Source organism: Ascaphus truei, chromosome 1, assembly GCF_040206685.1.
Source record: "Ascaphus truei isolate aAscTru1 chromosome 1, aAscTru1.hap1, whole genome shotgun sequence".
NCBI classification, from domain to species: Eukaryota; Metazoa; Chordata; class Amphibia; order Anura; family Ascaphidae; genus Ascaphus; species Ascaphus truei.
Window position 1 is genome coordinate 476,592,690 of NC_134483.1, and position 27,826 is coordinate 476,620,515.

The window sequence follows — 27,826 nt, forward strand, 5'->3', positions numbered from 1 at the left end:
TCACAAAAGCGACCCGAGTTAGCAGTTTGCAGCTCCGGTAGCCCAACTGGCAGAACTCAGCCCCGATGCAATCTGTAGGGGCATTGGTCGGTACAAGGATCTGCTTCGGGGAGTCGGGGACCACCAATACCAGAGGTCTGGCCACTCCATCCTTTGCATAATTGCAGACATCTGCATAGATCCTAACACAATGTTGGTATCGAGCCCTGGCAGCACACTCATTTAACAGATGCCCTGACCCGCACCCCACTCAAGGAAAATCTGCAGGGACCTTGGGGCTCCAAAGGCTATATTGTATACCCTTGCCAGGCAAAATATGCTCTGGCCCAACCATATCAGGTCAAATCAGAGTTATTGCTGCTCCTGTATCCATCAGGCCCATGGTCATCCTTGTGATGATAGGGATTCTGCTGCCTTCCATCAGTGGAGTCCCACCAGATCGTGGCTACTCAGGGTGCCCCGACTGCAGCTGCACCCATCGAAGTCTCGGAATTGTAGCTTGGGTCGGATTATGAATGATATGGATCACCTATGGCAGGCCTGCACAACTCCAGTCCTCGAGGGCCGCAAACAGGCCAGCTTTTCAGGGTATCCCTACTTCAGCACAGCTGGCTCAATTAGGGGCTCAGTCATACTGAGCCACTAATTGAGCCAGCTGTGCTGAAGTAGGGATACTCTGAAAAGCTGGCCTGTTTGCGGCCCTTGAGGACTGGAATTGTGCAGGCCTGACCTATGGCTACTCAATCAGAATTACACCCACATAGGCAATCCAATGTGGTGCTGGGGTATGTGGCCCCGGACCGGGATAGCCTCAGGACAATCCAGCCAATACCGCCCTGATTTAGTGCACTGGATATTTCAGTTCCAGTGCACTTGTTAATTATCGTATTCTTTGTTTATGTGGTTTTCTTTTTTTCTATTTAGTCCTTAAAAAACAAAAGGATTCCATTACCCCTGATTATACCTTCATAAAATAATCGATTGCTATAACAGCCACCACTGTGGCAACACTTTACACAGACAGGACTACAATGTAAACCTTCATGATGAATCTGATGTCAAACCCCTAGATGATTTCAACAAAATATAAAAATGTATATACGACTGACCCCCCCACCCCCTCCCGAGTATCTGGCCGCTCTTCCTCTTGCCGTACACCCCAAAACTGGAACAAGCCACCACCAGTCTAAGTTTTTTCAAAGCTAAAGCTGTCTCGCATTTTAATCTGGTCTGTAACTGTTACATATGCCTTTAATGTATATTTATTATCTTTAACTGTGCATGTAATGTCTTGTATATAATGTATACCCTGTTCACTTATGTAACTTTATTTGATACCATGTATTTGTCATCATAACACTGTGCCCAGGACATACTTGAAAACGAGCGGTAACTCAATGTACTTCCTGGTAAAACATTTTATAAATAAATACACCCGATACATAAAGCTTGGCCCCTTGCAAACGCACTTACCAGAATGCCCTCCTACTGTCTGTTCATTCTTCCTACCAAGTAGCTTGTAAGCTCTTCGGAGCAGGAACGCCTTTTCCTAAATGTTACTTTTATCTACAACATCTTTACTGGTTGCTTTGGAGGTGTTGGAATCACCTTGCTGGACTCTAGCAGCAGGACTTTTCAGACACAGACTATTGCACATGATTATCATTTTTATTTTATTCATTGTAATGTGTACCTTTGGTGGGTGGTTTGTGCTACTTTTTTCCATTTTTTTTATCCGCTATATAAAGAGAGGACACACACGATAGAGGAAAAACTTCGTTAGATGTGTATTTACCTCTTCAACAATAGTAAGATCTCTCTGAAGCAAATCATTTCGCTTCCACATAGGTCTCACTACATTGGGGTTTATATCTCTAAATGTGCATGTTATTACCAGGTAATTGCATTGATTTTTGTGACTAACTACTGGAATATGAGTTTTCAATGAAGAGATAATAGAGCATACTAAATGCAGCCAAATTAAATGTATAATCTCTCTTTGGGGTGTTATAACCTCCATATTTCTCATGTTATATTCTGTGTCTTTTGAGTCTCGTATTCCATATATCCCTTTTGGGGGGGGGGGAGGGGTTTGATTTATCTAATTTTGTGCCATATACCGCATTAAAGTTCCCTGCCCTAATAATTTTTCCTTCTGCAAATTTGGCAAACCGTGGGAAAACTCTCATAAAAATGTGCCTGTTTCTCATTTGGGGCATAACTATTGGCAAAAGCGAGTGATGACTTTGCACTTAAAGGTCGGTTCTTGTTCCTTATCTCATTCACTTTCTTCCAGGGCAAATAGTACTGACCTCTCACTACTATGACTATATGACTACTACTCTTTTCTTTGCATGTGCAAAGTGAAGAACGGGAAGGCTTTATCAGAGAGTCTGGTGTGATCTCCTGTATGAAAACAGCATCCAAGTTGCACAATAAGCCATTATCACAGTTTAGTGAACGAAGCGATTGTATAAATGGGTTGGCAGTGTTTTTTATTTTATTTTTTTTGCTCGACTCCTTTGTGCAGGGCTGGTCATTAATAGGAGTCTACTTTGCTCTAATAGAATAACAATGATCAATATAAGTCATCAAGTGCAGTTTTATTAAAGTCCTTCAGTGCATAAGACGCAAGAGAAACATTACAACAATGATGCATTGCAGGCCCTTCTGCAAACGTGTTAAAGGGCAGTCCTTCCTCGGACCAAAGGAAACTAGTGACCGTGACATGTCTTATTAAACGCTTAATGTTTCCATGATAAACTAGTGGGGGGTTTTTGACATACGTTTTCTAATGTTTTGGTGATAAAAGGTCAGTCCTCAAGCCTACAGCTATGTTGCTCTTTCCTATTGTTCTTTGTAAAAATAATACATATAGGATGCCATTATTGTTCAAAGAGCTGAACATTAATGGCTGATCAGCATCAATTTAGCAGACAAAAAAAAAAAAAAAAACATTTTCACAAGATGCACATAAGTATTTTATTTAGTGTAAAGGTGACTAATCTTTCTAAGGAAGACAATTGTTGCCATACATTGTTTTTGACAATTTGCCTCCCAAAAAAGATAGATCGCATAAAAGCAAAAATAAATAAATTAAAGAGTCAAAAAACAATCTCAGCAGCTGTATTTTCTAACACTTATTTCAGGAAAAAAAACCACAACCAATTTGATAGTAGTTTTTCTTTTTGTTCAATTTTATTTGATGCGCTATTTCCAAACATATCAAACCTCTTTTAGATGGTGTGGAATGTACCACAGTTATGTAAATTACTCCAAAATCTGTTATTTTAATTCAATGTTTATTTTAAAATGGACAATCGGGCTACTGCAAATGGCACAGATCTACAAAATGTAAAGTAAAGAAAAATATATATATGTATATATCCGGCACATTGTTTTAAGGGAGACTTCGGTCACATTTTCTAGAAAGGCCAAGAGACGAGTAAGCAATTGCTCATATAAAATGTTCTTTAATTAAATTAAAGTCAGTAAATATTAATGATTTGATGCATTTTCATACAACTGTTTAATACAAAATAGGAGTTTTGGAATTTCATCAATTCTTAATTAGCTGCTGTTACTCCCCATCAACTCACAACATGGTCCTACATCCAAAGCAAAAGTGTTATCAGCAAACGTTATATTAGTCGGGCGCCCATTTTGAGGAAGAAAGTTAACGTTTCATAGACTAATTGCATTAAGTTGTAAATAGTGGACCTACACAGGACATTTTTATGAATTTGCTTTCTCATTAATTGGCTCCTTTCATGGAGTTTTATTTTGATTGCCGTCTCCCCTATAGCTGTGGAGATAAGAGCCGCCAGTTTCCACAGCACTTTCAAGAAGCTATTGTGAACTGTGGATTTGTGCAGCCCTAATAATGTGCATCTCCTTCCTACCTTCACCTAGAGAAAAAAAAAATCATATATATGTGAACTCATAGCACCGAACATTCTAAAATGGTGAACTGTTCAGGAGCCTGGACAAAATCCATTAGTGTACAATGCATGCAAGTCCACAGGGCACATAGGATGATTGGTAAAAACAGCAAGGTAGACAATGGATGAAAAAATTGATGGCTATTAAACCCTCTGCTGCTGGCGATGCTTCTCCACCACCAAAGGTGTTCAAACTAGTAAACAAAAAGAAAAAGAAACAGAAGCAACTCCTGCTGTTATCGGTCACACTGTAAAACACAAATGCATATTCTTCCATTGGTTCAGCTCAGTTTTTTTTTCTCCCTTTTCAATATTGGGTAAGAAAAAAAACAAAAAAAAAACAAACAAACAAAAAAAAGACAGGTAATCATACCCCTCCCCTTGTTTTTTTTGTTATATTAGCTTTATTTACAGAGCCGTTTCTTTTCTGTCAGTCTCCAGTACTGTCTAAGTAGCATTGTCAGGTAGGAGTGTCATTTTTAAAACAGAACCTATGCAGAATCCTAAAAATAACAGATGACGTGCTGTTTGGGAAGGGGCGAGTGAGAAGATCAGCTAGCTCAGTTACTCAGAAGTAGTTCTGTTGCAGTTTCTACATCCCATGCTTTTGACGACAAGGCAGCTATTACTGCATTCTGCAGAAGGGAAAAAAGCAAACAAAAACAACACTGACTCATACAGGCTTAAGAACGTGAGGACCCCGTATAAGTAATTAAAAACATAACACAAAAACATCATACCAGGTGATTGGAGATGATTAAATGGCAAATTATAGCTGTGTGTCTGCTAAATCAGTGAATACACTGCATCTCCTAATTTATAGGCGATACACTCTGAATAAGCAGGATCCAGACTGCATTCCTATATATACAGCTAAACCCCGTTATAACGCGGGTCTCGGGGTCCACCCCGAGACCACCGCGTTACTAACGGGGTCGCGAGAAAAAAAAATGGCCGCCGCGCTTTAGCGCATATTCATCCCGCGGGACAGGAGATGGGAGCGGGCATGTCCCTCCGCTCCCCGCTTCCCCCTGTCACCGCGGGACAGGCCGCGGGGCAGGAGATGGGAGCGGGGATGTCTCTCCTGTCCCCGCTTCCCCCTGTCACCTCGGGACAGGCCGCGGGGCAGGAGATGGGAGCGGGGATGTCTCTCCTGTCCCCGCTTCCCCCTGTCACCTCGGGACAGGCCGCGGGGCAGGAGATGGGAGCGGGGATGTCCCTCCTGTCCCCGCTTCACCCTGTCACCGCGGGACAGGCCGCGGGGCAGGAGATGGGAGCGGGGATGTCCCTCAGGTCGCCGCTTACCTCAGAACCATGCTGCCTGCATGGAGGTTGTAGCGGGGGGTTTCTTCTCCCCACCGCTGTCCCCGGTGCTCCCGCTGCCTGCGCGGGAGGAGGGGGGGGAGCGGGTGGTGGTGCTGGTCGCGGCCCGTCTGTGTAGAGTGAGAGAGTGTGTGTGTATGTATATATGGGAGAGAAAGTGTGTGTGTGTATATGGGTGTGTGAGTGTGGGTAAGTGTCTGAGTGTGTGTGTAAGTGTGTGTAAGTGTGTGTGAGTGTCTGTGAGTGTGTAAGTGTGTGTGAGTGTGTGTGAGTGTGTGTCTGTGAGTGTCTAAGTGTGTGTAAGTGTGTGTGAGTGTGTGTGAGTGTGTGTGAGTGTCTAAGTGTGTGTAAGTGTGTGTGAGTGTGTGTGAGTGTGTGTGAGTGTCTAAGTGTGTGTAAGTGTGTGTGTGTGTGTGTGTGTGTGTGTGTGTGTGAGTGTCTGTAAGTGTGCGTGAGTGTGCGTAAGTGTGCGTGAGTGTGCGTAAGTGTGTGTGAGTGTGCGTGAGTGTGGTCAGTGTGTGTGCAGTGTGTCAGTGTGAGCAATGAGCAGTGTGTGTGCAGTGTGCAGTGTGTGTGCAGTGTGGCAGTGAGCAATGAGCAGTGTGTGTGCAGTGAGTGTGTGCAGTGTGTCAGTGTGAGCAATGAGCAGTGTGTGTGCAGTGTGCAGTGTGTGTGCAGTGTGGCAGTGTGAGCAATGAGCAGTGTGTGTGCAGTGAGTGTGTGCAGTGTGCAAAAAAAAAATGTAAAAAAAATTTTTTAAAAAAAATTTTTTTTTTTTTTTTTTTTTTTTTTTTTAAAACGGGAGCCACGGGAAAACCGCGTTATAACCGAATCGCGGTATAACGAGGCGCGTTATAACGGGGTTTAGCTGTATATGCAGTGATACTGGATTTACTTCATCCACTGTTACACCATTAGACCTTATAGGTTTACCAGGGGTTGACCCCATTATATTGATTTGAGCTGTACGTTGGAACATACTTACCTCTGTCATCACTATCACCAAGTGGTATCCTGATGTTTATAATGGATATCATCGCAGTGTGATAAATTGGTCAACAGGGTTTTCTTCAGTACCCAGTGAGAATTTACTCACCAGTGTTTAACATGCGCTTTACCTTAGGTTTTAATTAGCATGTATTTTTTCTGTTTTCTGACTAGTTACTAAAAACCAAAAAATAATTAAGTTTTAATGAGTGCATCAGAAGGGATTTCTGTTTTCCCTATTTCTGACCATCAAGTAATGGCCAGACTATTTTCAGTAACAGCTCCATATTGTGTTTATAATCACACACACACACACACACACACACACACACACACACACACACACACACACACACACACACACACACACAACTTACCCTATCAAAGCCCATAGCACAAAGGTTCTCTATTTTTTTCGTGTATTCTGGACTAGTGACGGGTGCTCCTGCATACACATGTGCCCACAGTCGAGCGGTCTGTTTGAACATTTCTGGATTTTGTTTGTACTAGCAATGTGAGGGGTGAAAAAAAACACAGAAGTGACAGAAGTCATTATCAATTTACCAAATGATAACAATAGTTTTACTTTCAACTAATGAATTGAAAGTACATTCATCCAGAGAGTTCTTTTTATATCCCCTGAACACTGAAGTTTGACCTACAATGTTAGAATTGCGTAGCTGGCATATTAGCAATAGAAACATTTCTGTAGTTCTTTATAAACATACACAATTGCACATAGAATGGTGAGGCACATTATCAAGGTATGTTTAGGATTCTCCATCTGACTGATGGAGTCACAATTTGCTTATTGAAGATCAGTGAGCACAAATTAAGATTAATATATATCTTACACAAAGCTTTGCAGCACCTCTTTACATAAGCTTTACTTCTAAGAATTTGGTAGTAAAGCTCTGTAGAGATGCTGCCAAGTTACTTTCCTTGAATGCAAAAAAATAAAGTGGGGATGTTCTACATGAACCTGCTGGATAGAACATTTCATCTACATATTTGGTTTACCAAATGCAGACAAAGATTTAAATAAAAAAAATTACAAATGTTTTGAATAGACAATGATCAGTGTTATCCAGCTTCCGAGTTGCGGCCCAGGCTTTACTTCAAGCACCGCATGTACCGGCATCGGAGACCTCCCCCCCAAAGTGTGTGCCTGTAGGTGAGCGCGGTGGGGAAGGGGCAAATGGAGGGCGGGGGGGGGGGAGGGAAGGGGCAAATGGAGGGCGGGGGGGGAGGGAAGGGGCAAATGGAGGGCGGGGGGGAGGGAAGATGGAAATGGAGGGCGGGGGGAGGGAAGGGGGAAATGGAGGGTGGGGGGAGGGAAGGCGGAAATAGAGGGCGTCATTACATCACTGTTTCAAAAGCACGAGCGCGGTCATCATCTGTATTCTTATATATTAGTCTCACCTGATTTGCCACCACTGCATCCTGTGGATCATCTGGTTCTGCTGCAGCCAATAGAGCTTGCAATGATAACAACACTGTTCTTAACGTCATTGCTGCGGCCCTGAGGGAGAGAGAGAAAGAAGCAACTCACATTGTTGTACAGTATCTAATCTGGAACAAAAAATCATTCTCGCTGCCAGAAAGAACATGGTGTGCCATCTATGGACAGTTATGACTAAATAAGGGATCTTCAGCCCTTTATGATCGGTTAGAGGTCGCCATTATGCATAATGGCAATTCAAAGAGAGTATATCATTCCTGTATTTAACTGTTTCAAAATGGATTGTCCATAAGTAAAAAATTAATTTTTTTTAAATTAAAAAAAAAAAAAAAAAACCTATAACGGTCAAAGTCTTCCACTACATCGACACAAAGGTGAATTATTAATGTAAAAGAAGATGCTGCACAGCAACTTTTATGCAAAAGGCTAAAAACTAGATCAAAACGGGTCTAACTAACAATAGTTAGACCTATAGTTATAGGCATAATCTTTTGGGGTTTCTCTAGCCACTTCAGCGTAGACACAAGCATTGCGAGTATGACCTTTGTTCATCATATTTAAATTTTTTAATGAGATTTCTATTATTGTCATGACTTTCACTACATTTTGTATAGATCTTAAATAAAATATGTTCTTGCCCAACGAGTTATCCAACATTATTTTCCCCATGTTCCAAAAAGCATCTGTCTTTGTGCCCTCACTTTTTTTTCATATATGTATTGGTAGACATCTTTCTGTATCATTTTCCTGTTTATTTTAATTGAACACACAAAACAGTCATCATAATTATGTCTAATTTTGGATGTAAATAAAAAAAATGTAACATAACCCACAATTCTTTATATAATTAGTTAAATGTAAATGAAAACCGATGGATATTTATGACGAATTTCACAAAGCTTCTCTTCCGCAGTAGTGACAAGTGCTACATGTGAACTGTAGAGGGAGAAAGGGGTTACACCCCGTTTGGCCATCCCCTGACCTCACCCGGGATTCAAAGGGTTAACTGGGCTAAGACCCAGAACAGTGATTTAACCCCTGTAATGACATGTACATGTGTATTCCCCTGTTCCATTGTAATGTCTGGTTTAATCCGTGTCTGCATCACACACACTGGAATCCATCCGGAAGCACAAGGGTTAATAGCCCTTTAATGATTATAGCTCTTTGTGAAGTTTTCCCACCTTTTCAGGCACCATTTTGCAGGTCCCCATTGGCCGCCATTAGGACTCCATGCATTCTAATGGAGAATCTTGTTGTTTTAGTCCTGTTTCCTGTAAAGACCAGCAGGTGGCGTCCGAGAGGGAGAGCGGCGGTTTCCCACTGAAAGTCAATGGGCTCATCGACTTCAATTGAGGTTCCTCGAGGTAACTTTCGAAGAACAAGTTGGCTGCCGTCCAGACCGCAAAGCGGATACATTTTCAATAGGAGAGCTTTGATCACTTACAAGTCAAGGTCAACGTCAAGTGGCGTGGGAATAAACAGTTCTAGGACCTCTAGGAATAAAATTCTTTTTGCCCCTAGTCCCTAGGCGTCCCCCCACTCGACCACAACCGGGTCCCCACATCCTGGACCCCCGATAAGGGTCGAATCCAGAAGAACGGGTCGCGCCATAGGCTTTGCCGGCGGCGGCAGAAACGGCTCAGAAAATGAAGTGTGAAATGCTGTATTTTGGTACTCCATATCTCCGGTTCTGGAGGGCCCAGCGGATCGAGGTTTGGGGTGTCAGTAGTCACTGCTCCGGTATCACTGCAGAACCATCCTTGACCCGCCTGGGCCAACCAGACAGGGTGTGGACCCCCTTGAAGGTTCGGGACTTTTCCCATAGACTTCAATGGCGGAGAAACCCCATTGACCTCAATGGCGGCAATTCACCATTGAAAGTCTATGGCGGAGGAGCCCGTTGTTTTCAATGGGGATTTAGTGAAAAGCTGAGATTTCTTTTTTAGCTGAGATTTTTGTATTAAAATGAAAAATGATTTAATGTGCATTTGTGTAACTCCGGTTCCCTAGTTCGTAGCAAGTCGCTTTTTGGATCATATGGTGTCCCAGTTCCGGCCATGAGAACTGGGAAGTTTGGTTCTGCTAGACCCAATGGAACCGGATATTTTAATACGTTTATGTTTTATGTTTGATACTGTGTCCCCAGGTATGGACAAAGACTCAGAGGAAATTCCTTTGTCCACCAGGATAGCAGATGGCCCAAGAAGCGCCCTAATGTCTAGGGTTTAAGTGTTGTTCAAAGGGTTTTGTCACCCTCCCTGATGATTTAAGGGCGGAGGAGGCTCAAACCAGAGCAGTCTCCAAGTGTCCCAGTTTTCACCTTCCAACAAAGGTTATCTTGCTAGAAAGCCAGATGGGTAGACTGGCTGGCATTCCATTTGCCTATGGGTGTTACTGAAATGAGACCCCAGAGTTCTACTGCGCATGTGCCAGCTAGCAGGGGGGCCTGTCCCAAAATGTGTTCCCCCATCAAAGATTGGCTGGAGATAATTGAACACCAATCACAGGTACTTCAGGTTAAGAATAGAGGGACAAAAGATATATAAACTGCTGTTCCCCATATTCCTTTGTTAATCTTCGTCTGCTGGTATGGTTACCTGATATCACCTGAATGATTACCTGATTGCTGAAGAGAAATGCTACATCTAACTTCTCATTCCCCAACCCCTCAGTAAGTGTACTTCTTGTCTGTTACTGTACTATTCATGTGTTCACCTATCCTAAGGAATAAACTCACTTTATTATATCTAAGACTCGTTTCAGTTCAGACCCAGTGATAAATATATATCATCTGTTATATATATTTATGTGACCTTATACAGCCTGCCATAATCTCACCGTGACATGAACGATGGACATTGTCGCCTTGTCCCACATCAAAAACAGTCACTACATGTGCACAAGAATTTTACAGGAAATATCAACAGCACATTACAACCAAGTTCTGAAACAAATCTGAAAACATGGCGAAGTGTACAAGAAAAGACAACATTTTATCCTCCTCAGAGAATATATTACAGAACCCCGTTATAACGCGGTGCTTGGGGTCCACATAATGCGACTGCGTTATAACGGGGATCGCGGGGCGTGGGTGGGGGATGGCCATGATCAGGGGGAGAACTGGTATAGCTTCTGAAACCATCCGTATAATATGGCCTCCACCATAGGTTCTGATTCCTTCCATTGATTGGTTCTCAGGCTTTTACGGTACGACAGCTGTTCCAGTACACTGACCGTAAATAAAAAAACAGTGTTCCATCGCCGTTTTACGGCTGTGTGCACCGGTCCTACTGTTATTTCGTTGTCTTCAACCACAACTTAAATGGATCCGAACCGGATCATCCAGGCGCTATGGGGAACCATCGACCCAAATTAATAATGAATTAATGGGCACGCCTGCATCACCCCACAGCCTTACCCCCAGCCCAACCAATAGCTGCAGTTATCGTTCCAGTCTGACTTATTATGCTAATAGCTAGCGACCGACGACCCACCAATAGCAACGATTCCCGATTCCTCCTCGTCCTCCCTTCACCCAATCACGGTGTCTCTCTAGCTGTCCCGAGGCATCAGCGTCCTTAGTAACAGGAGAGTTGCCAGGAAATCAACCACGTGGGCGGCGATCGGACTGGATGGAACGCTGCATGGATAATGGATTCTAGAATCCCCCAGGGCTGCGTTCTGAGTAGCACGGGCATACAGTAGATCGCAACATTTTGTGTTTCTTCCCCTCCCTTTACTTCAATACAACTGCCTGGCGGCGGAGACCGTGCACAACCAGGTGAAGGGAGAGGACGGTTACCCCAAGGTCATCACCTCATCCTGCCCCGAGGGTAATAATATCACTGAGGGGAATGTGTGTGGCATCACCTCATCCTGCTCTGTGGTTGGAAATATCACTGAGGATAATGTGTTGGGTATCTCCTCATCCTGTACTGGTGGTAATATCACTGGGGGTAATGTGCCCTCCCAAACACTTAGTCTTGCGTAACTCCGCAGGGCGTTTGACACTACCCAGTTGCCGTAGCCTTTGAACGGGCCCTTTGGCATAAAGCGCTGGCAGTGCGCAGGTGTACAGAGAGGCGCGCCATGGTGCAGGAGCAGAAACAGAGACGAGTGAACCTGCAAAAATGTAGCTGATCGCATTGCGTCATAGTTTTGAAAACCGGAGTCACGCTCAGATCACGTTATAAGCGGATCGCGCTATAACGGGTTGAGCTGTACATAGGGTGGAGACGGCAATGTTTTGTTTTTAGCCAAGTGTCATGATAATATCAGGAACTACTAGGTCGTTTAATCCCCGTTGATGCTTGAAGGGTTAATGACATACACTTTTTCTTTTTTTTAACAAAAGATAAAAATGCGGGGTTTGAAACCGGCAAGGATGTTTCTTTGGTCTGTTCTGCATCCTGGATGGCCCACTAAAGGGGTTACCTGTTTTAACCAAGGCCTACAGACCTGGTCGGGGGAGGGTAGCTTCAAAGTATTCTGTAGAGGGGGTGGGCTCCTGCCGGTGCCTTGAGAAAGGCAGTTGGCAGTTGGCTACAGGATTTTGAATGGCAGTTAGCTTCAGAGTTTTATGGAGACCAGATTGAGGATAAGACATTGCCTCTTATCAATTACCTCTTTGGGAAGAACCTATGTCCTTTGGTAATGTACTGTATAGGATTTTCTGTTTTATTCCTTTTAATTTAAGAAACTGTTCTGCCTTATATTGCAACTGTATGTTTATTGTGTATCTCCTTTCTGTAATCTAAGCACTGTATTTATATATATTAAAACATTTAATAAGTAATGCTTTGGGCTCTGATTGAACTGGTGCACACTGGAGAGAATAATTTACTAAGCTCGGGCACACGTTACTACAGTTGATGTTATGTTAAAGTGGATGGTTATGACGTGCAATTGAGTAGAGATTAATACTAACTCGCTGGTTCCTTGCTGAGGAGAAGGGGGGGTTGCTAGAGTAGCCATGTGTATTAACCCTGGTTCCATATCTAAAGTCACATGCTCACTTGTGTGCTATCCTAGGCGGTGGTATATTGGGACGGCTTGAGAGGGGATACTGCCCATTTGGCGGACCTTTGCGGAGGTGAAGAGTGGGTGCACTTGCGAGCGTCGGTATTAACCCTTGTCCCGTATGCAAGTCGCGTGCTAGCAGGGGGTCGTACGTGACAGCAAGTTATTCAACACTGTTAGTAAAAGCTTTTTCCCTGTCTCTTGCCTCTACAGTTCACCTGCCTGTATCTCTACATAGGAATGTATTATCAGCATTTCCATTGAGCACAGATTTCTGTAGGGTACGAAGATTGGTGATATGTTTCCTTGTGCAGAAAAACATGTATGTATGTATGTATGTATGTATGTATGTATGTATGTATGTATGTATGTAATTTTAAAATACCTGTGGTTGCACCAACACAACAGTTCTTTACAGACACCCAAAGAGATTTTATGACGGAATAAGTCTTTCTTCATGTATAAAACACATAAGCAAGTTCATTTGAAAGCCTTGCATAAAATATATGGAACAAAATAAAAAAGGTTCTTGGTAGATCGTAAGAGAATGTATTTGTGATATGTGCCTTACCATTGGTCTTTCAATATATCCAAACAAATCGCTCCTGTAACTGAACTAATATTCGGATGCCAGATTTTGGTAATAAACCGCACCTAGAACACAAAAAGTATATGGTTACATCGGCTGCTAAAGATCAAAAACCACTAGATGCATTTAAATGTTTTTTGTACATAGCCACAGAAATGTGCAGTGTTGTCATTCTAGCCTCAATAAAACAGTAGTGAAGTCTCCTCTTCCGCCTTTTGCGTGCAATTCCCTAAAAAAGGCCAATTCTGAGAGAAAACACAAAGTGCACACAAATACATTTCAATAAAAAAAGCATGTAAGCAAATGGAGTCCCATTTGATCACAACTGAATAAAACACTTTTGCGGTTGAATATACAATTATCTTCATAAAGATTAGAATACTGCACAATATATCACGAGCGATACAGCTTAGATTCTTTATGCCTGGTTAAAAAAAAAAAAAAAAAGTTACCAAACTTCTTTAATCATTTAACAAGAAAATTGCCAGTTTAACAAGAAACCTTTTAGTAATTTTGTTGTGAAACCGATTAAATGTGAAAATTACCACGGATCAAACAGTCACATGAAAGGAAATACAACTTAATCAAAAAAATGAAGAGCCACGGGAAAAAGTGCATTTCAGAGCAATATTTGGTTTGCTACAATATTGTAGAAATTGGAATACGCCGTTAATCTAACATAGAAGAGTTAAGCAATTGATAAATACTTCTTAAGGCTTCAACCAGCAGACGTTGAAAGTGCCTCACACCGTCTCTACTTACCTTAGGAGGGTTAAATGGGTATGTTTCTGGAATTTTTATTTCTAACTGAAATCGCCCACCTGTAATTAAAGAAAATAAATAGTTTCCCATTATGCCTCCAGATTTGTACTTTTAAATACTTGAGTCGTGTCACCAATTACTAAGACAATTGAGGGATAAGAAGATTTCAGTGTGTACTTTATGCAATCACATTCAGGTTCCCACAGACAATTTCAAGATACAATTTAAACCCTCAAAAAATTATCCGACACAGTGTAGCTAAAACAATGAAAAAACAAATATCATTTGTGTTTTAAATTATGCTTTGTAGCATAATGCACCTTTAAAGTAATGGACTTTTTTTCAACTCCAAGAGAGAAAAATGTTGTACCAGAAGAATAGGAGTCACTGGGATGGGTTTCAGGAGTTGAGGCCAGCAGCTAAGAAAAAGTAACCCATTTTAAAGTAGGTTAACCTGGAGGCATAATCTGGGACATTTTAAATAGACTATTGAAATTTGAGCAAGACTAAGATTTCCACAATCAAACGCACAGTAGGTCTCTCAAAGGCGGTTACAATGTAGCTCTAGGGAGCTGTGGAGTTGGGACAACACTTAGTGATTTCATGAAAAAGATGTCATTATCTAATGAAGACGTGCGCAGAAAATAGTGCCTCAAGGTGAGGGGGGCGGGGGGGGGGTGGGAGGGGGGGAGTATTTCAAGAATCTCTATATAATTATTTTGCTGAGAACTACTGTAACTCCACCGTCCACACACAGGCCCCGTTCATCTAACTCAGGGGTGGACAACTGCAGTCCTCAAAAGGTCCAGCAACAGGTCAGGTTTTCAAGATATCCCTGCTTCCCCACAGGTTGCTCAATCAGTGGCTCAGTCATTAAGCCACCTGTACTGAAACAGGAATATATAGGTATTGCACTGTGTATTTTTGTCACATTGGAAGTAGCTTTGGGCATCTTTGTTTGTTTTTGTTGTATACATTTAGCCACTACCACTGGCTCTCCTTTTGACACATATACATATATATATTATGTGGTAATATTTGGGGTTTCTCAGAGCTTGTTGGGTATCTGTGTGTCTGAAACAGGGATATCCTTAAAACCTGACCTGTTAGTGGCCCTTTAGAACTCTAGTTGCCAACACTTGATCTAACTTCTAGAAGTGTAAACAGCAGCAAATGTAGCGGTATGAAATCCTAGACAACTGTTTCAACGAGATTTCCTCCGATGTCTTATTTTCCTGTTTCAGAGACATATCCCTTTTTCATTACATTCTCTGTACAAGTATCTGCAGATAAAACAGGGGGTTTTCCAGCACAATCTCAATTTGTATTGACTTGGGGGGGGGGGGGGGGGGGGTGAGGACTTTCCTTTGGAAGTGCAATATAAAATCCCCACAGGGAATGTACCAACCAATTTATCAGTTGGTAAAACAGCCACAGAAATCAAGAATGGGAGGGTCATTGAAAGGATTCCAAAAATAAAGAATGGCAAACAGCCACATTTAACCCATTAAACGTGTTCATAGTTCCCAGGACTGCATATGGAGTGTAGCAGAGAGTTAACCAGCTCAGGAAATATTGCAGCAGCTAGGAAGAAGTAATGGTGCATAGTGCAGTGAAAACACAGAGGCCTGGAACTGGCGGCAGTATAAAAAGTTTATATGACAAAAGACGGTACAAAAACACCAACCGGTTTTGTGTCCTACATTTTGATAAAGCACAAGTAGGGCACGATACGCGTTAGTATTTTTTACCCTGTTTTTTGTTATGTCAAACTTTTTATACTGCTGCCAGTTTCGGCCCTCAGTGTTTCACTGCACTGTGCACTTACTGGAATCCCATGTGTACTTCTACGGTGCCTTTTTCAAAGGAAAGTGGTTTTGTTCTGTAAATCACTGTGGACTGTTTCAGTTCTTTATTTCATGTGCAGCATTAGATTCTGAGAGACAGAAATTATCTTTAGGTTTTCTCCCCACGAGGGATTAGTCTCTCTTGTTCACATTTATTCATTTTGATTGTCATCCGGTTATATGTTACTTCAAATCAAGAGTATATCTGTGGGATCAATAAGTTCTTGAGCGAAATGTGGACTATTTATTCCAAGTATACACAAACCGCATCTATATATGTATTTCTAACACTGCACAAAGGTTTTTTTCTGATGCACTGATTTTGGGCTTGGGAATATTTCATCAATTTGTCTCATGGACAGTGATGGGAATGGGACATGTCAATTTCTTTGTTGGATACATGGGTGACATTTCTGCTAAAATGGGGCCTCACAACAGTAAAAGGGGCATTCATGCTTCAGAAATCTCCCAACTAACTTAGCTCCAGGTAAAACTTAACAAAAAAAGTTTCATGCTTGAAATATTACATTTGTATTTTCATGTTCACACTATTTCCTCAGTGGGGGATCCAACTTTTGGTGTTTGGTTAGAGGTTAGACAAGGTGTTCTCCAAAATGTTCTTTTAAACTTCCAACTTAAATGTTAATAACCATGTGGAAGACCATCGCACACGGAAATCAATACAAACAATAGGTTTATCAAACTGCCAACTGTCGGTAAAGCAACATGTCAATCTATCAGCGGAAAGTGAATTTCAGGAGCTTCAGGTAGCTACCCCTCCCCCCCCCATCTTAGCCACCCCCTCCTTCCCCCCTGGTTCAACCTCTTAATTTCTTGACAACTTTGACACCTTGCTTCCTCACTTCTGACACGCCTACTTTCATCCTGAGAGACTAACATAGACCTACCTATTTTGAGACCTCAGCTGAATATTTTCTCTCATTAACCACCTCCTATGGTCTCTGCCAATGGACCACCTCTATTACTCACTGTAACGGACACTCCCTTGACCTGCTTTTCTCTTGCTTTCTTCTCAGTCTAACTTCTCTAGAATTACCACTTTCTGATCATTACCTCCTAACCTTTAACCTCACTCAACCCTCTGCACCATCCACAACACACCTACTCCAACATGCATGTACAAAAACCTCCAATTTTCAAATTTTTTACAACCTCTCCTCTTTCCTTCCCAGACATAGCAACCTCTCTATACAATAGTACACTTTTACTAGCCCTAGACAAGATGGCTCCTCGCATCACACGTTGCTCCCGACAATTTAAGCCACAACCATGGCGCACACAAACTTTACCCGCTACTTCCAAAAGTGCTCATGCACCGCTGAACTTTTCTGGGGGAAATCGCGTTTCTAATTACCATTTCCTCCAACATAAATGAATGCTCTTCTTATAACCCTGATCTTACCATTTCCAAACAAATCTACTTTTCTTTACCCATACTAACTGTCCACATTTAACTTGCTTCTCTACCAAACTGCACCAGTACCGGCTTCTGCCCTCACAGCCCAAAACCTTGCCAATAATACCACGATCAACACCCCTAGCGCGCTGTTTAGGGGTCATCTTCAACTCTTGCCTCACCTTCATTCCTCATTCACTCCCTCATGAAGTCCTGTCGTCTTCACCTCCAAAATATCACTAATTCACTCGTCTCGACTACTACAACCTTCTCCTACCTGGCATTACCCTTTTCAGGAAATCAATCTAAACAAAGAATATATCTACATACCTCTAAGTGAAGCAACTACAGTATCAAACCAAGAATATAACATCTTTAAAAAGAATACTTATAAACAGTGTTCGACAAACCTATACATTTGTACGCCCCGGGCGAGTGGATTTAACATCGTGGCGAGCTCTTATTGGCCCAAGCAGCACACGTGTGGTACTAGGTGGCGAGAAGATTTTTTTGTTCGGCGAGTAGATTTTTTGGTGATTTGTCGACCACTGCTTATAAAAACTCCAGGCTGCCAAATGCACTCAACTTAGTGTGTAACTATATTCCACACAGTTTTTCAACAAATATTTCCTCTAACAAGAGGGGATTATATGCTGAAAAGTTTTTTAAATTGGGCCATAGTGCCAGTATCAATTGAATGTATATCCACTGAAGATTTGGACAATTGCAGAAACAACTATTCTTGTGCACTATAGTTGTTCATCTTTTTTTGCAGAAGTCCACCGATTGGATAGATTTGTTGTATATTTTATCCTATTAATTGTGTATGTGTAGTGCGGGTTGATTAAGCTTAATCAAGACATAGGATCAATTGTGTATAAGACTCCTGGTGAGGCGTTACTAAATTGTACTTAGAGTATTTTTAATAAATTGTATTTAATACTGCATACTCAATTCTTTAGGAATTTTGGTATACCATTAGAGCTTCTATTACTCGTCAGTTCCTTATTCATGCGCCAGGGTGTAATTCCCTTTTTTTCTTGGATGGTAGTACAGTACACTGTGATATTTAGGGGGGAATACAAGCTCAAATTTAGACAATAAGTTTGAGGCAGCAAAGTTCCATCCACGAGGATACAGCCAGGAGGCAATCAAAGACCTGGGACTGGATTACAGGTGTGGGGGTAGGGGTGGATAGATCTGCGTATCATCTGCATAGAGATGATACCCAAGACCAAAAGAGTTGATGAGGTCACCAAGGGATATTGTGTAGAGAGAAAAGGAGGTCCAAGAACAGAAACCCGAGGTACAACAAACAGATCAACAGGAGTCGAAGACATGTTGGCAACAAAGACAGAAAATGTGTGAAGGGAGAGGTATGATGAAAATCAGGAGAGCTTTGTTGCAGATCACAAGAGAGTTTAGAATATGAAGGAAATTAGAGTGCCCGACCGAATCAAAGGCAGCAGAGATAGTGTAGGATAAGGAGGGATAAATGACCACAGGATTTTAATTCAAGTAAATCATTGGCTACTTCAGTGAGAACACACTGTTGAGTGAGCTGTACAAAATAAATATTGTAGAGAGTTTAAGAGGGTATGGGAATTAAGAAAGTTGATCCCACACAAGAAACCTACACAGTTTGGAGGCAAATAGCAAGCGGGATACATGGCAGTAGTTAGTAAGGCCAATAGGGTGTGGAGTGCTTGAGAATACATGTGACCACTGCATGCATCAGAGGGGAAAGTGTCAGAGGATGGAGGAATTGAAGATATGAGTGAGAAAGGGGACTAAGACCGGAACAGTAGTTCTGGTAAAGTGTGAGGGAATAGGATCGAAAAGGCGTGTTTTAGACGGTGAAGAGAAGATCAGCTTCAAACTTCCAACTCTAACAGGAGAAAGGGAGTCAGAGTGGAAGAATGTGGTGGTTTAGGTAGAGGCAGAGAGGATGGAGAATGGACAGAAGGCATCTCATTATGGATTTTATAAAAATGTTTTACCAAGAAGTAATACGTTGAGCGTTTCCTCCTGTTTTTAAGTATGTCCTGGGCATAGATTTATGACGACAAATACATGGTTACAAATACAGAGTTACATTAAGTGAATAGGGTTATACATTATATACAAGACATTGCATGTACAGTAAAAGATAATATATGTTATAGGAGTATGTAACAGTTACAGACCAGATTAAAATGTGTGACAGCTTTAGTTTTGAAAGAACTTAGACTCGTAGCGGCTATGAGTCTGCGGTAGATTGTTCCAGTTGTGGGGTGCATGGTGAGAGGAGCGGCCTGATACTTGGTTGGACCATGGGACCATGAACAGTTGTTTGGAGTCAGATCTCAGATGATAAGTGCCTCATGTGGTAGGGGTGAGGAGCTTGTTCAGATGGACAGGTAACTTGCCCAGAAAGTATTTGAAGGCAAGACAGGAGAGATGAACTTTGCACCTAGAATCAAGTGATGACCAATCTAGTTCTTTAAGCATTTCGCAGTGATGTATTGTAGTTGCATTGGAGGACAAAAACGGCATATTGAATTGTAGAGGGTATCAAGTTTGCCAAGGTGAGTTTGGGGTGCTATGCCATATATTATGTCCCCATAATCTTTCATTGGCATTGGCATCTGCTGTGCGATGCGCTTTCTGGCCAGCAGACTTAGGGAGGATTTGTTCCTATAAACGTACACCTAGTTTGGCATAGGTTTTGGATGTCAGGGTATTAATGTGCAACCCAAATGTTAAATCGGAGTCAAACCATATAACATATTTAAAACTAGTAACACGGGATAGGATGGTATTTGTGTTGGTTCTGATCTGGAGCTCATTTATTGGAAGCTTTAAAAAATGTAGCCTTGGTCTCAAATACCATTGTTACAGTCGTGTCAGTGTTTAAAAACAGTTTTTTTTAGGAAATCCAAATTTGCAAGTCTCAAAAAGTCAGATTGAAGTATTTGTTCAAGGTCGGAGAGGCTAGGGCTGTGTACATATAAGATTGTCATCCACATACATGTGTATTGAGGCTTCCATACAAGCTGTAGAAAGGTCATTAATGGCACTGAGAAGAGTAGGAGCCCCAGAACAGAGCCTTGCGGGACACCGCAGATTATATCCAAGGGGTTGGAGTTAGTACGAGATACACATGTTGGGATCTACCCGATAGGTAGGAATTAAACCAGTTTAAAGCATGCGTCCCTCTTCCAGAGCACTGGAGTTTGTTAATCAAGATAACATGATCAACAGTATCAAAAGCCTTAGCAAAATCTAGGAATATTGCACCAGTAAGTTATCCCAGTTCCATTCCACACTGGATCTCATTGCAAACTTTAAGGAGGGTAGTTACTGTGGAGTGTTTGGGCAAAAGCCAGATTGGAATTGGCTAGGGACATTTGTCTTGTAAATCGCTTAATTGGAAGTGAACACATTCTTTCATGACTTTGGATAGTATTAGGAGATTGGCCTGTAGTTTGAGACAGTGTTTTTGTCCCCACTTTTACAGATTGGGACAACTCTGGCAGTTTTCCAGGTCTTAGGGATATGGCCTGCACACAAAATTGAGTTGAGTAGGGAAGCAAGTGGTTTGGCAATGGCTAGGGCACCAAGCCGTATGAACTTAGATTGCAGTAAGTCAGGTCCACATTGGCTGCTTAGTTTTAATTTGAGGAGCAGTTGTGTAATCTCCTCTTCAGATACTAGGAAAAATTGATAATTGTGGGCAGTGTTGGAGAGGGTGGGGCTATAGGGGTACTACCAGAATGAGGTTCAGGTTTGTGATTTGGGTTGAGTTGTACATTTGTGATGTTTGCTATTAGAATGAGCGGTGGTTGGTGTGCTGGATTTCAGAGTTCTCCACCAACATTCAGTAGATTTGGAAGGCTTTTGAGTAGTCCAGAGTGTAAAATGATATTGGGTGTGAGCCAGGAGGAAGGAGTTTGTAGTGGATAGAGTTACATGTCCATGAAGTCAAAAAGAACAAAGTTGAGAACTACCAGGTTCATTATCACAGAGGTAGGTAACGTTGGTATGGTATATACTCCGTAAACGACATTGCTTCATCTTTAATAAGGTAAGGAGCGATGCGTTGTGGAGGCCAGCAGCAGGATGGTCAATGTCTAGTGATTCCGCGCCATTGTTCTCGGTTTAGGGTGGCTTTTTGGGCTTCGGCTACTGTGAAGTGGAGTGGTTTGAGATTTTGCGCCACCTGGTTCGACCACGTTTTCTTTGGAGCATTTCGGTCCACTTTCCAGCCTATGGGTCGTGTGGTGTTGAGGCCAAACCACTCAAGTCTTTGTCGCTTAATGTACTGGTCGATTGTGGATTGGTTTCGACAGGCTAACCGTACATCTTCATTTTTTCATTGGTCATGTGGTGTAATATGGATTATGTTACGTTAGGCAACGTTGCATGAATCTGTTGAGTCAAGTGAGTTAAGTGAGAGTGAGTAAACAGCAGAGGTGTGCCTTTTCCTTGCCAAAATGTTTTGCTGCATTTGCAATGCTAGGGTCTGTTCAGGGTTTGCAGAGGTATTTGGGGGGCGAGGTATGTGGGAGGTAGTTGTGTGCAGTCAAGTGTTGGAAGTGGCTGCAGTAAATAAAGTGTACAGGGGAGGGGGGGGTTAAATGTGCAGGCTAACAAGCATGGGATAATAGTGTGGTCAGATATGCTCACCAGTTTGTTGCCTTGTGTAGAAGTGTTTGCAGAAAAATGCAGTGTCAAGTCCACCTATAGTCAAACTATAGACTAACTATATTTATTCACTTAAAGATGGTCACTTTAAGATGCAGCATTCTTAAGTTGCCAATGCTAAACCCTGCTGCTCATGCTTCCCTTAAAGTGGTATCAGATTTATACATTTGAACAGTCACATGATAGCATCCACCTGGCCTTTATGGTCAGCGAAGGAGAGAGAAGTGAAGGAAGGATGGGAAGAGGAAGTACACTGTCAGGGTAGGGCGTCAAATACAGCATAAAAGACGGCATGGTTTGAATTTGAGAGTATTGATGGGCGAAAAAGTAGTTGTGTTTAGCATTAGAGCGAACAGAGAAAAAACAGACGAGAAATTTATAGTGCAGAAAATCAGCATGAGTGTGGGATTTCCTCCATAGTCTTTTAGAGGAGCAAGTGCGAAGAAAGTGTGTTTGTGAATTTGGTCATGGGTTAGAGGGATGGGTGTGCCAGAGCCGAGAAGGGTCACATAGATCAAGTGAGAAGGAGAGGATAGTGTTGTAAGAGTTGACAAGATTGTCAGGTTCAGAGGAAGGAGAGAAAGAAGAGGTTAGCGTTCAAGGTAGATGCTAGAGCAGAGGTGTCAATGGAGGAAGGTCTCGAAAGTAGCAAGTACAACAGGTGGGGGGGGGGTGAAGGGAATGGATTGAGACAAGGAATAGTTATATACCTTTAAACGCCCTCTACCTTCTGCCCATGACATCCTCCTGCCTTACCTCTTCTCACTCCAACCTACAAGACTTCTCTCTGAAATTCCCAACCACGCACCATCACACTTTCCACATTTAAAAAAACTCGAAATCAATTGGGACCTGCTGGGCAGCTAGATTAAACGCCACGCTAACACCCGCTAAAAATCCTCATCCCCGAACCTTAATGGCATCAGCAGTGCAACTGAACCCATACTCCACCCGAGGCATACGTTGTCCCACAATGAGCAGCCACTTTACCTTTTGTTTCAACCTTGCCCCTTATTCCCTCTAAATTGTAAACTCGCACGAGCAGGGCCCTGAACCTTTTGTGTCTATTTGCGCTTGTTTGATATGTCATTCTGTTTATGCAATATGAATAACGCTGTACCCCAATTATAACGCGCTGCGGAATACGTTGGTGCTTTACAAATAAACAATAATATTAATCTAATACTATGTGTCATATCATGAGATACTCAGTATTTTAATAAACCTGGCACTTCAGAGGTCCATGTTGGTTACAAATTGTCTTAAAAATACGTGAATTGGTTAATGGCAGGATGAACCCCTGTCCGTGTCTAGTTTTGTGTGCTGATCTAGAGATAAGGATATGTCTTTTTAAGTGGGGTGATTAAACTATGGCTGTCCAGACACTAGAATAAACGTAAAACCATTTAAATGTAAATTGAAAGGGGATGCCTTTGTGATCTGTGGAATACCAGGGGTGTGGCCAAAAATGACAGCCCAAAGTGCTGGGTAAAGTTACTAGATATATCCTGGGCCTGACAGCAATTCGCAAGAACAAACAGATATTTATAACAGCTGCAATGAGACAAATCCAATGATGCCAAACACTTGATTAGGAGGTGCAAAGGACAGATCTGTTTCTCATGCAAACTTAATAATTAGATTGTCATATTTCAAATCCGAATGTGCATATGAAGTACACCGGTGCAACAGTGAAGATGGCGTTTGTCTAAGTATATAAAAGACTGCCTAACTTTGTTTCTATAATATTGAGGCAAAGCTTAAAAGTCAAAATAAAGGTTTTTTGAGGGTTCATGTATAGAGAAAAGTGAATCAGCTAGATAGCTGTGTGTATTAACCATTGTCACATATGCAAGTCACATACTCACAGGTGTGCTGTACGTTACACTACGCAACTGATAAAAAAAAGGCACACAGGATTTTAAAGGAAATGCCGTTTTAATATGTTGCAGTATGTTTATTTTTTGGAAGGAAGGAAGGGGAAAGAAAGGGGGGGGGGAAATGGTGTTATCGTGTTAATGAAGAGAAAAAGTTGGTAAATGTAAAGAAAGAACAATATTGCCACTACTGTCTCAATCCTCAGGTCAGAGGAGAGTGAGACTGAGACAGGTGTCATTGAGATGAAAGAGATGAGTTACTGAGATCCACATTGAGCGCCTATGAGTCAGCGCCATTCTCATTATTATGATATAATCTGTTATATCACTCACCGATTTCCATGACCTATGCTACAATTATGAAAAACTATTTAGAATGTAATTGAGATGGAAAAAAGAATCATAACTCCCAGGTAATTAACAGACAATAACCTTTTCCTCATCCTTGAATTTGTTTTAATCACAGTTGTGACTCATCTATGACAAAACTGAACTAAATGACCATTATATGTATAAATTGGTTAGGTTAAATAAATCCAGCGATTGCTGCATTAACTTAAGAAAAAAAAAAAGAAAAAAATTAACACAGAAATATCTATCATACCACAAAGCATGCCAACCCCAGAGTCACAATTTATGATAAGTGGGAGAGTTTTCCACAGAAAATATTACAGGTCATTATTATTATTAAAGGCTGACAAAGCAATGGGTTGTACCCACAGCCCAGTTTGGTGTGTACACGCCCTGCTGGTCTCAAACATACAGTGGCTGGTTGTTTAGTCCATGGATGGCTCTACGTTCACCCAGACTTCCTCGAAACATTTTCAGTACTGTGAATCCTTCTTGTTTAATTTAGGAGGAGCTTTAGGAATATTCCTGCAAGAAGGCAAGGTCACTTTTTGTAAAGGTCAATCAGAATTTGAATGAGTAGTTTATGCACCATATGATGTTTTAGAGACTTGCAAAGGAGTGTAGAAGCTGTGTGAGACATAGGCTGCGTCCATACAGGGGCAGACCGCGCAGATGCGTCCGCACGCTGAGCGATCAGACTGCCTAAAAGCAGTGATCGCGTCTATACAGCGTGCGGGCACAATCGGAAGCGGGAGGGGGCGTGCGATGCACGCAAAATCAGTCAAAACTGATTTCTCGGGCGGTCACGTGAGCGGTTCGCCCTCCGTGACGTTACTGGCCTGCCCATAGACACCCCTGGACGGCGCGTGTACTAAGGCTAGGGAAAGCACCTGCTTTCCCTCAGCCTCCGCGCGGCTGTAGTGTCTATGGACGCAGCCATATGGTTGACTGAAGAGACGTTTATACTCCTTAATAAACATTTAGGAACTGAAGGAGTAGCTCAATAATAAAGTCCTTAACTTTTCAAGCCGCTGAACCCGGTCACAATCCCAGTGTTGGCTCATTGTGAACTTGGGCAATCCCTTTATCTCCTGTTTTAGGCACAAAAACTAGATTATCAGCTCTTTGGTTCATTCCATTAAATTCCATGGATAGTGCTGTAAACACCAAGCGCAACGTAAGATTCTTTTGCCATTATGGGAAAAGATTGCTACTTCGATAGCAGTATAAACAAACACTGAAATAAGCAAAGGGCATGAAGAGATCATGAGCTGCAGCATTTACTCTTCATCAAAAGGCATTAATAATGGATAGCTCCAGGAACAAATCATTAGAACGAGAATAGCCAAAGGGTCCAGGCTGCATAGAAAGTCTTCAGTCTCTGTAAAAAGGTAGCTGGGAATCTGTTCCATTGCCATCACATGCCGGACTACTTGGGATGTTTCAGGTATACATTATTTATACTAAGATGCTGCAGCTGGCCAAAACTATGTGGGTAACAAGATTGTCCTTCAAGCTTTAAGACTCAGGAACTGAATTGCAGAAGGAGAGTTACCCAACTTCTAAACAGCAATCCATGTTACTCAACTCAAAACTTAAATTTCCTTGGGGGGTGCTACCTTTTTGAAGTCTCACTCCCTAAAACATGTTTTAACTATGAAACACATTTGCTGCCATGCGCTATAAGGCCCATGCCAGCAAAAGGGTTAATTATGTTTATTGCATGTGTCTCAGTTCTGAATCTCTGAATACACATGAACACAGGAGGCATTCTTTGAAGTTTTCCTACTAAAATATTTAAAACAATTAAAAAAATTCTTTTAAAAATTATTCAGGCTATCAAATGGACCTTCTAGCTTTGGATGCAACCGAACAGCCTACACAAATAAATGGGCCATAAGTGTTTCAGTACCAGAAGGGGTCTTCTAGAATAACATTACTTAATAAATATGGGCCCAAGTGAGGGGGAAAAAAAAACATAAGAAACCACTGCAGCTACCTTCTCATTTAAAACTATAAAATCTTTCTAGAAACGTAAAACATTAAATAAATGTAAATACAAATGGCACAGTTATCACATCAGCAGCACTTACCCTCGTAAGGCGTGTCTGGGGGGCCTGCTATTTCACCTCTCAGTTCGGAGAAATTCTCGTCTACTAGATCTACTTTGATTTGGTTTTTGCTGGTCTTAAACAAAAAAAGAGAGAAGTAATCATGTTAGTATATAAAACATTTTGAAAGCCCTCCCCTCATTCTGTGATAAGACAGCAATTCACTTGTTAAAAATAATTTCATGGGGCAGTCCTACATACTGTACCTGGTAAAATAAATGTAAACAACTTATTGGAATGAACTTTACATTTGATTCAGTCCCTCACAGTAGTGTTCTTCGTGGACATAATTATAGTGTACACAAAAAAAAAAAAAAAAACTTTCAACCTTAGAAGAAGTTGAAGGTTTTTTCAAATAGATTGTACACAACTTTTCTCCGGGACCAATACGGCTACTAAGACATTGAAGTGGTTTTGGTCAATATGTTTTTCAATTAATTCAAAAGCAAAATATAAAAATTAGACAAATTTTTCCAGCACTTAAACATTATACGCTGTGCTATAGTAACACCTTGAGTGCCGCAGGTTGCGTTTACCACTCCACTTTTGTTCACGTTCTGGTGGGCCTGTCCATGACCACATTAACGCTGCACCATGCGATAACATGGTTGAGTGACGGTTAGACCAGTGGCACTTGGGTGCTGCCAGTCTTCCGGCACTCAAAAGGGTTAAACTAAAATGGAGATTGTTTCGTATAGGTACCAAGGTTTGGCATGGGTTCCAAGTGTTACAGCAAAAGTCCCTTCCCAGAACCAGGGGGGTTCCCAGAGTCAGGATAAAGAATATGAATAAACAGCTTTTTGATTTGGCAGCTTTCACAAGAAGTTCCTCAACAAATGGGTAACTACATACACAGCCTGCACAACACAAGGCCGTATCGAAAAAAATTCCCTAAAATGAAAGCGCAAATGGCAAACATCGTATTTCACACATTTTCTTCAGCGGAGGACATTCCAAAGGGAAATTTTTATTTACTTTGCTCGTCAAAACATATCAACATACCCCAGATAAGCAATGTTACCTGCCTTAACCGCTAAATTTGCTGACTAGGAATTTGAATCAACCACTGAACTGTAAACCCTATTTTGTTGTTGTATAGCAGTAGTCCCTGATGAGCAACAGTGTTTCTGCAAATCCTCCAAGGAATATCTAAAAACACTCAACGAGGAAAATGTGAGCATAAAATGATAATGCTTTGACACTAAAAGAAGAGGACAATGCGGATGTTTCTCCCTTCATTCTGTTAAGTGTTGAAATCAACCTCTCTACCCCCCTGCACACTTCTGATGGATGGTCCTATTTCTCACTGTCCCTTTCATCCATATATTTACCCTGTATTTATTCACTATTCTCTCTGCCACTCATTTCCTACTCATCTGCCTTTGTTATCCTATTTTTTTTTTTATATCTGTGTTAAACTCATGGAATCCTTATAAAATCACTATTGCTGA

General features: G+C 41.7%; 1 protein-coding gene and 1 long non-coding RNA gene across 2 annotated transcripts in view; one reads left to right on the top strand and one right to left on the bottom strand.

Moving 5' to 3' along the window:
- Positions 1-2,584: 2,584 nt before the first annotated feature.
- Positions 2,585-27,826, bottom strand: part of UBE2K (ubiquitin conjugating enzyme E2 K) — a 53,125-nt gene continuing 27,883 nt past the window's right edge. Inside the window, exons 2-7 of the mRNA XM_075567756.1 lie at positions 26,358-26,451; positions 14,087-14,145; positions 13,307-13,389; positions 7,674-7,773; positions 6,629-6,757; positions 2,585-4,576 (exon numbers count right to left, since the gene is read on the bottom strand). Coding sequence (XP_075423871.1) covers positions 4,502-4,576; positions 6,629-6,757; positions 7,674-7,773; positions 13,307-13,389; positions 14,087-14,145; positions 26,358-26,451 — 540 coding nt within the window. The 3' untranslated portion in view covers positions 2,585-4,501. The remainder of the gene's footprint in view (positions 4,577-6,628; positions 6,758-7,673; positions 7,774-13,306; positions 13,390-14,086; positions 14,146-26,357; positions 26,452-27,826) is intronic.
- On the top strand, positions 12,954-27,822 carry LOC142464293 (uncharacterized). Its single transcript, XR_012787635.1, has 3 exons — positions 12,954-13,057; positions 24,120-24,326; positions 27,475-27,822. It is a non-coding gene; the product is annotated as an uncharacterized LOC142464293 (long non-coding RNA).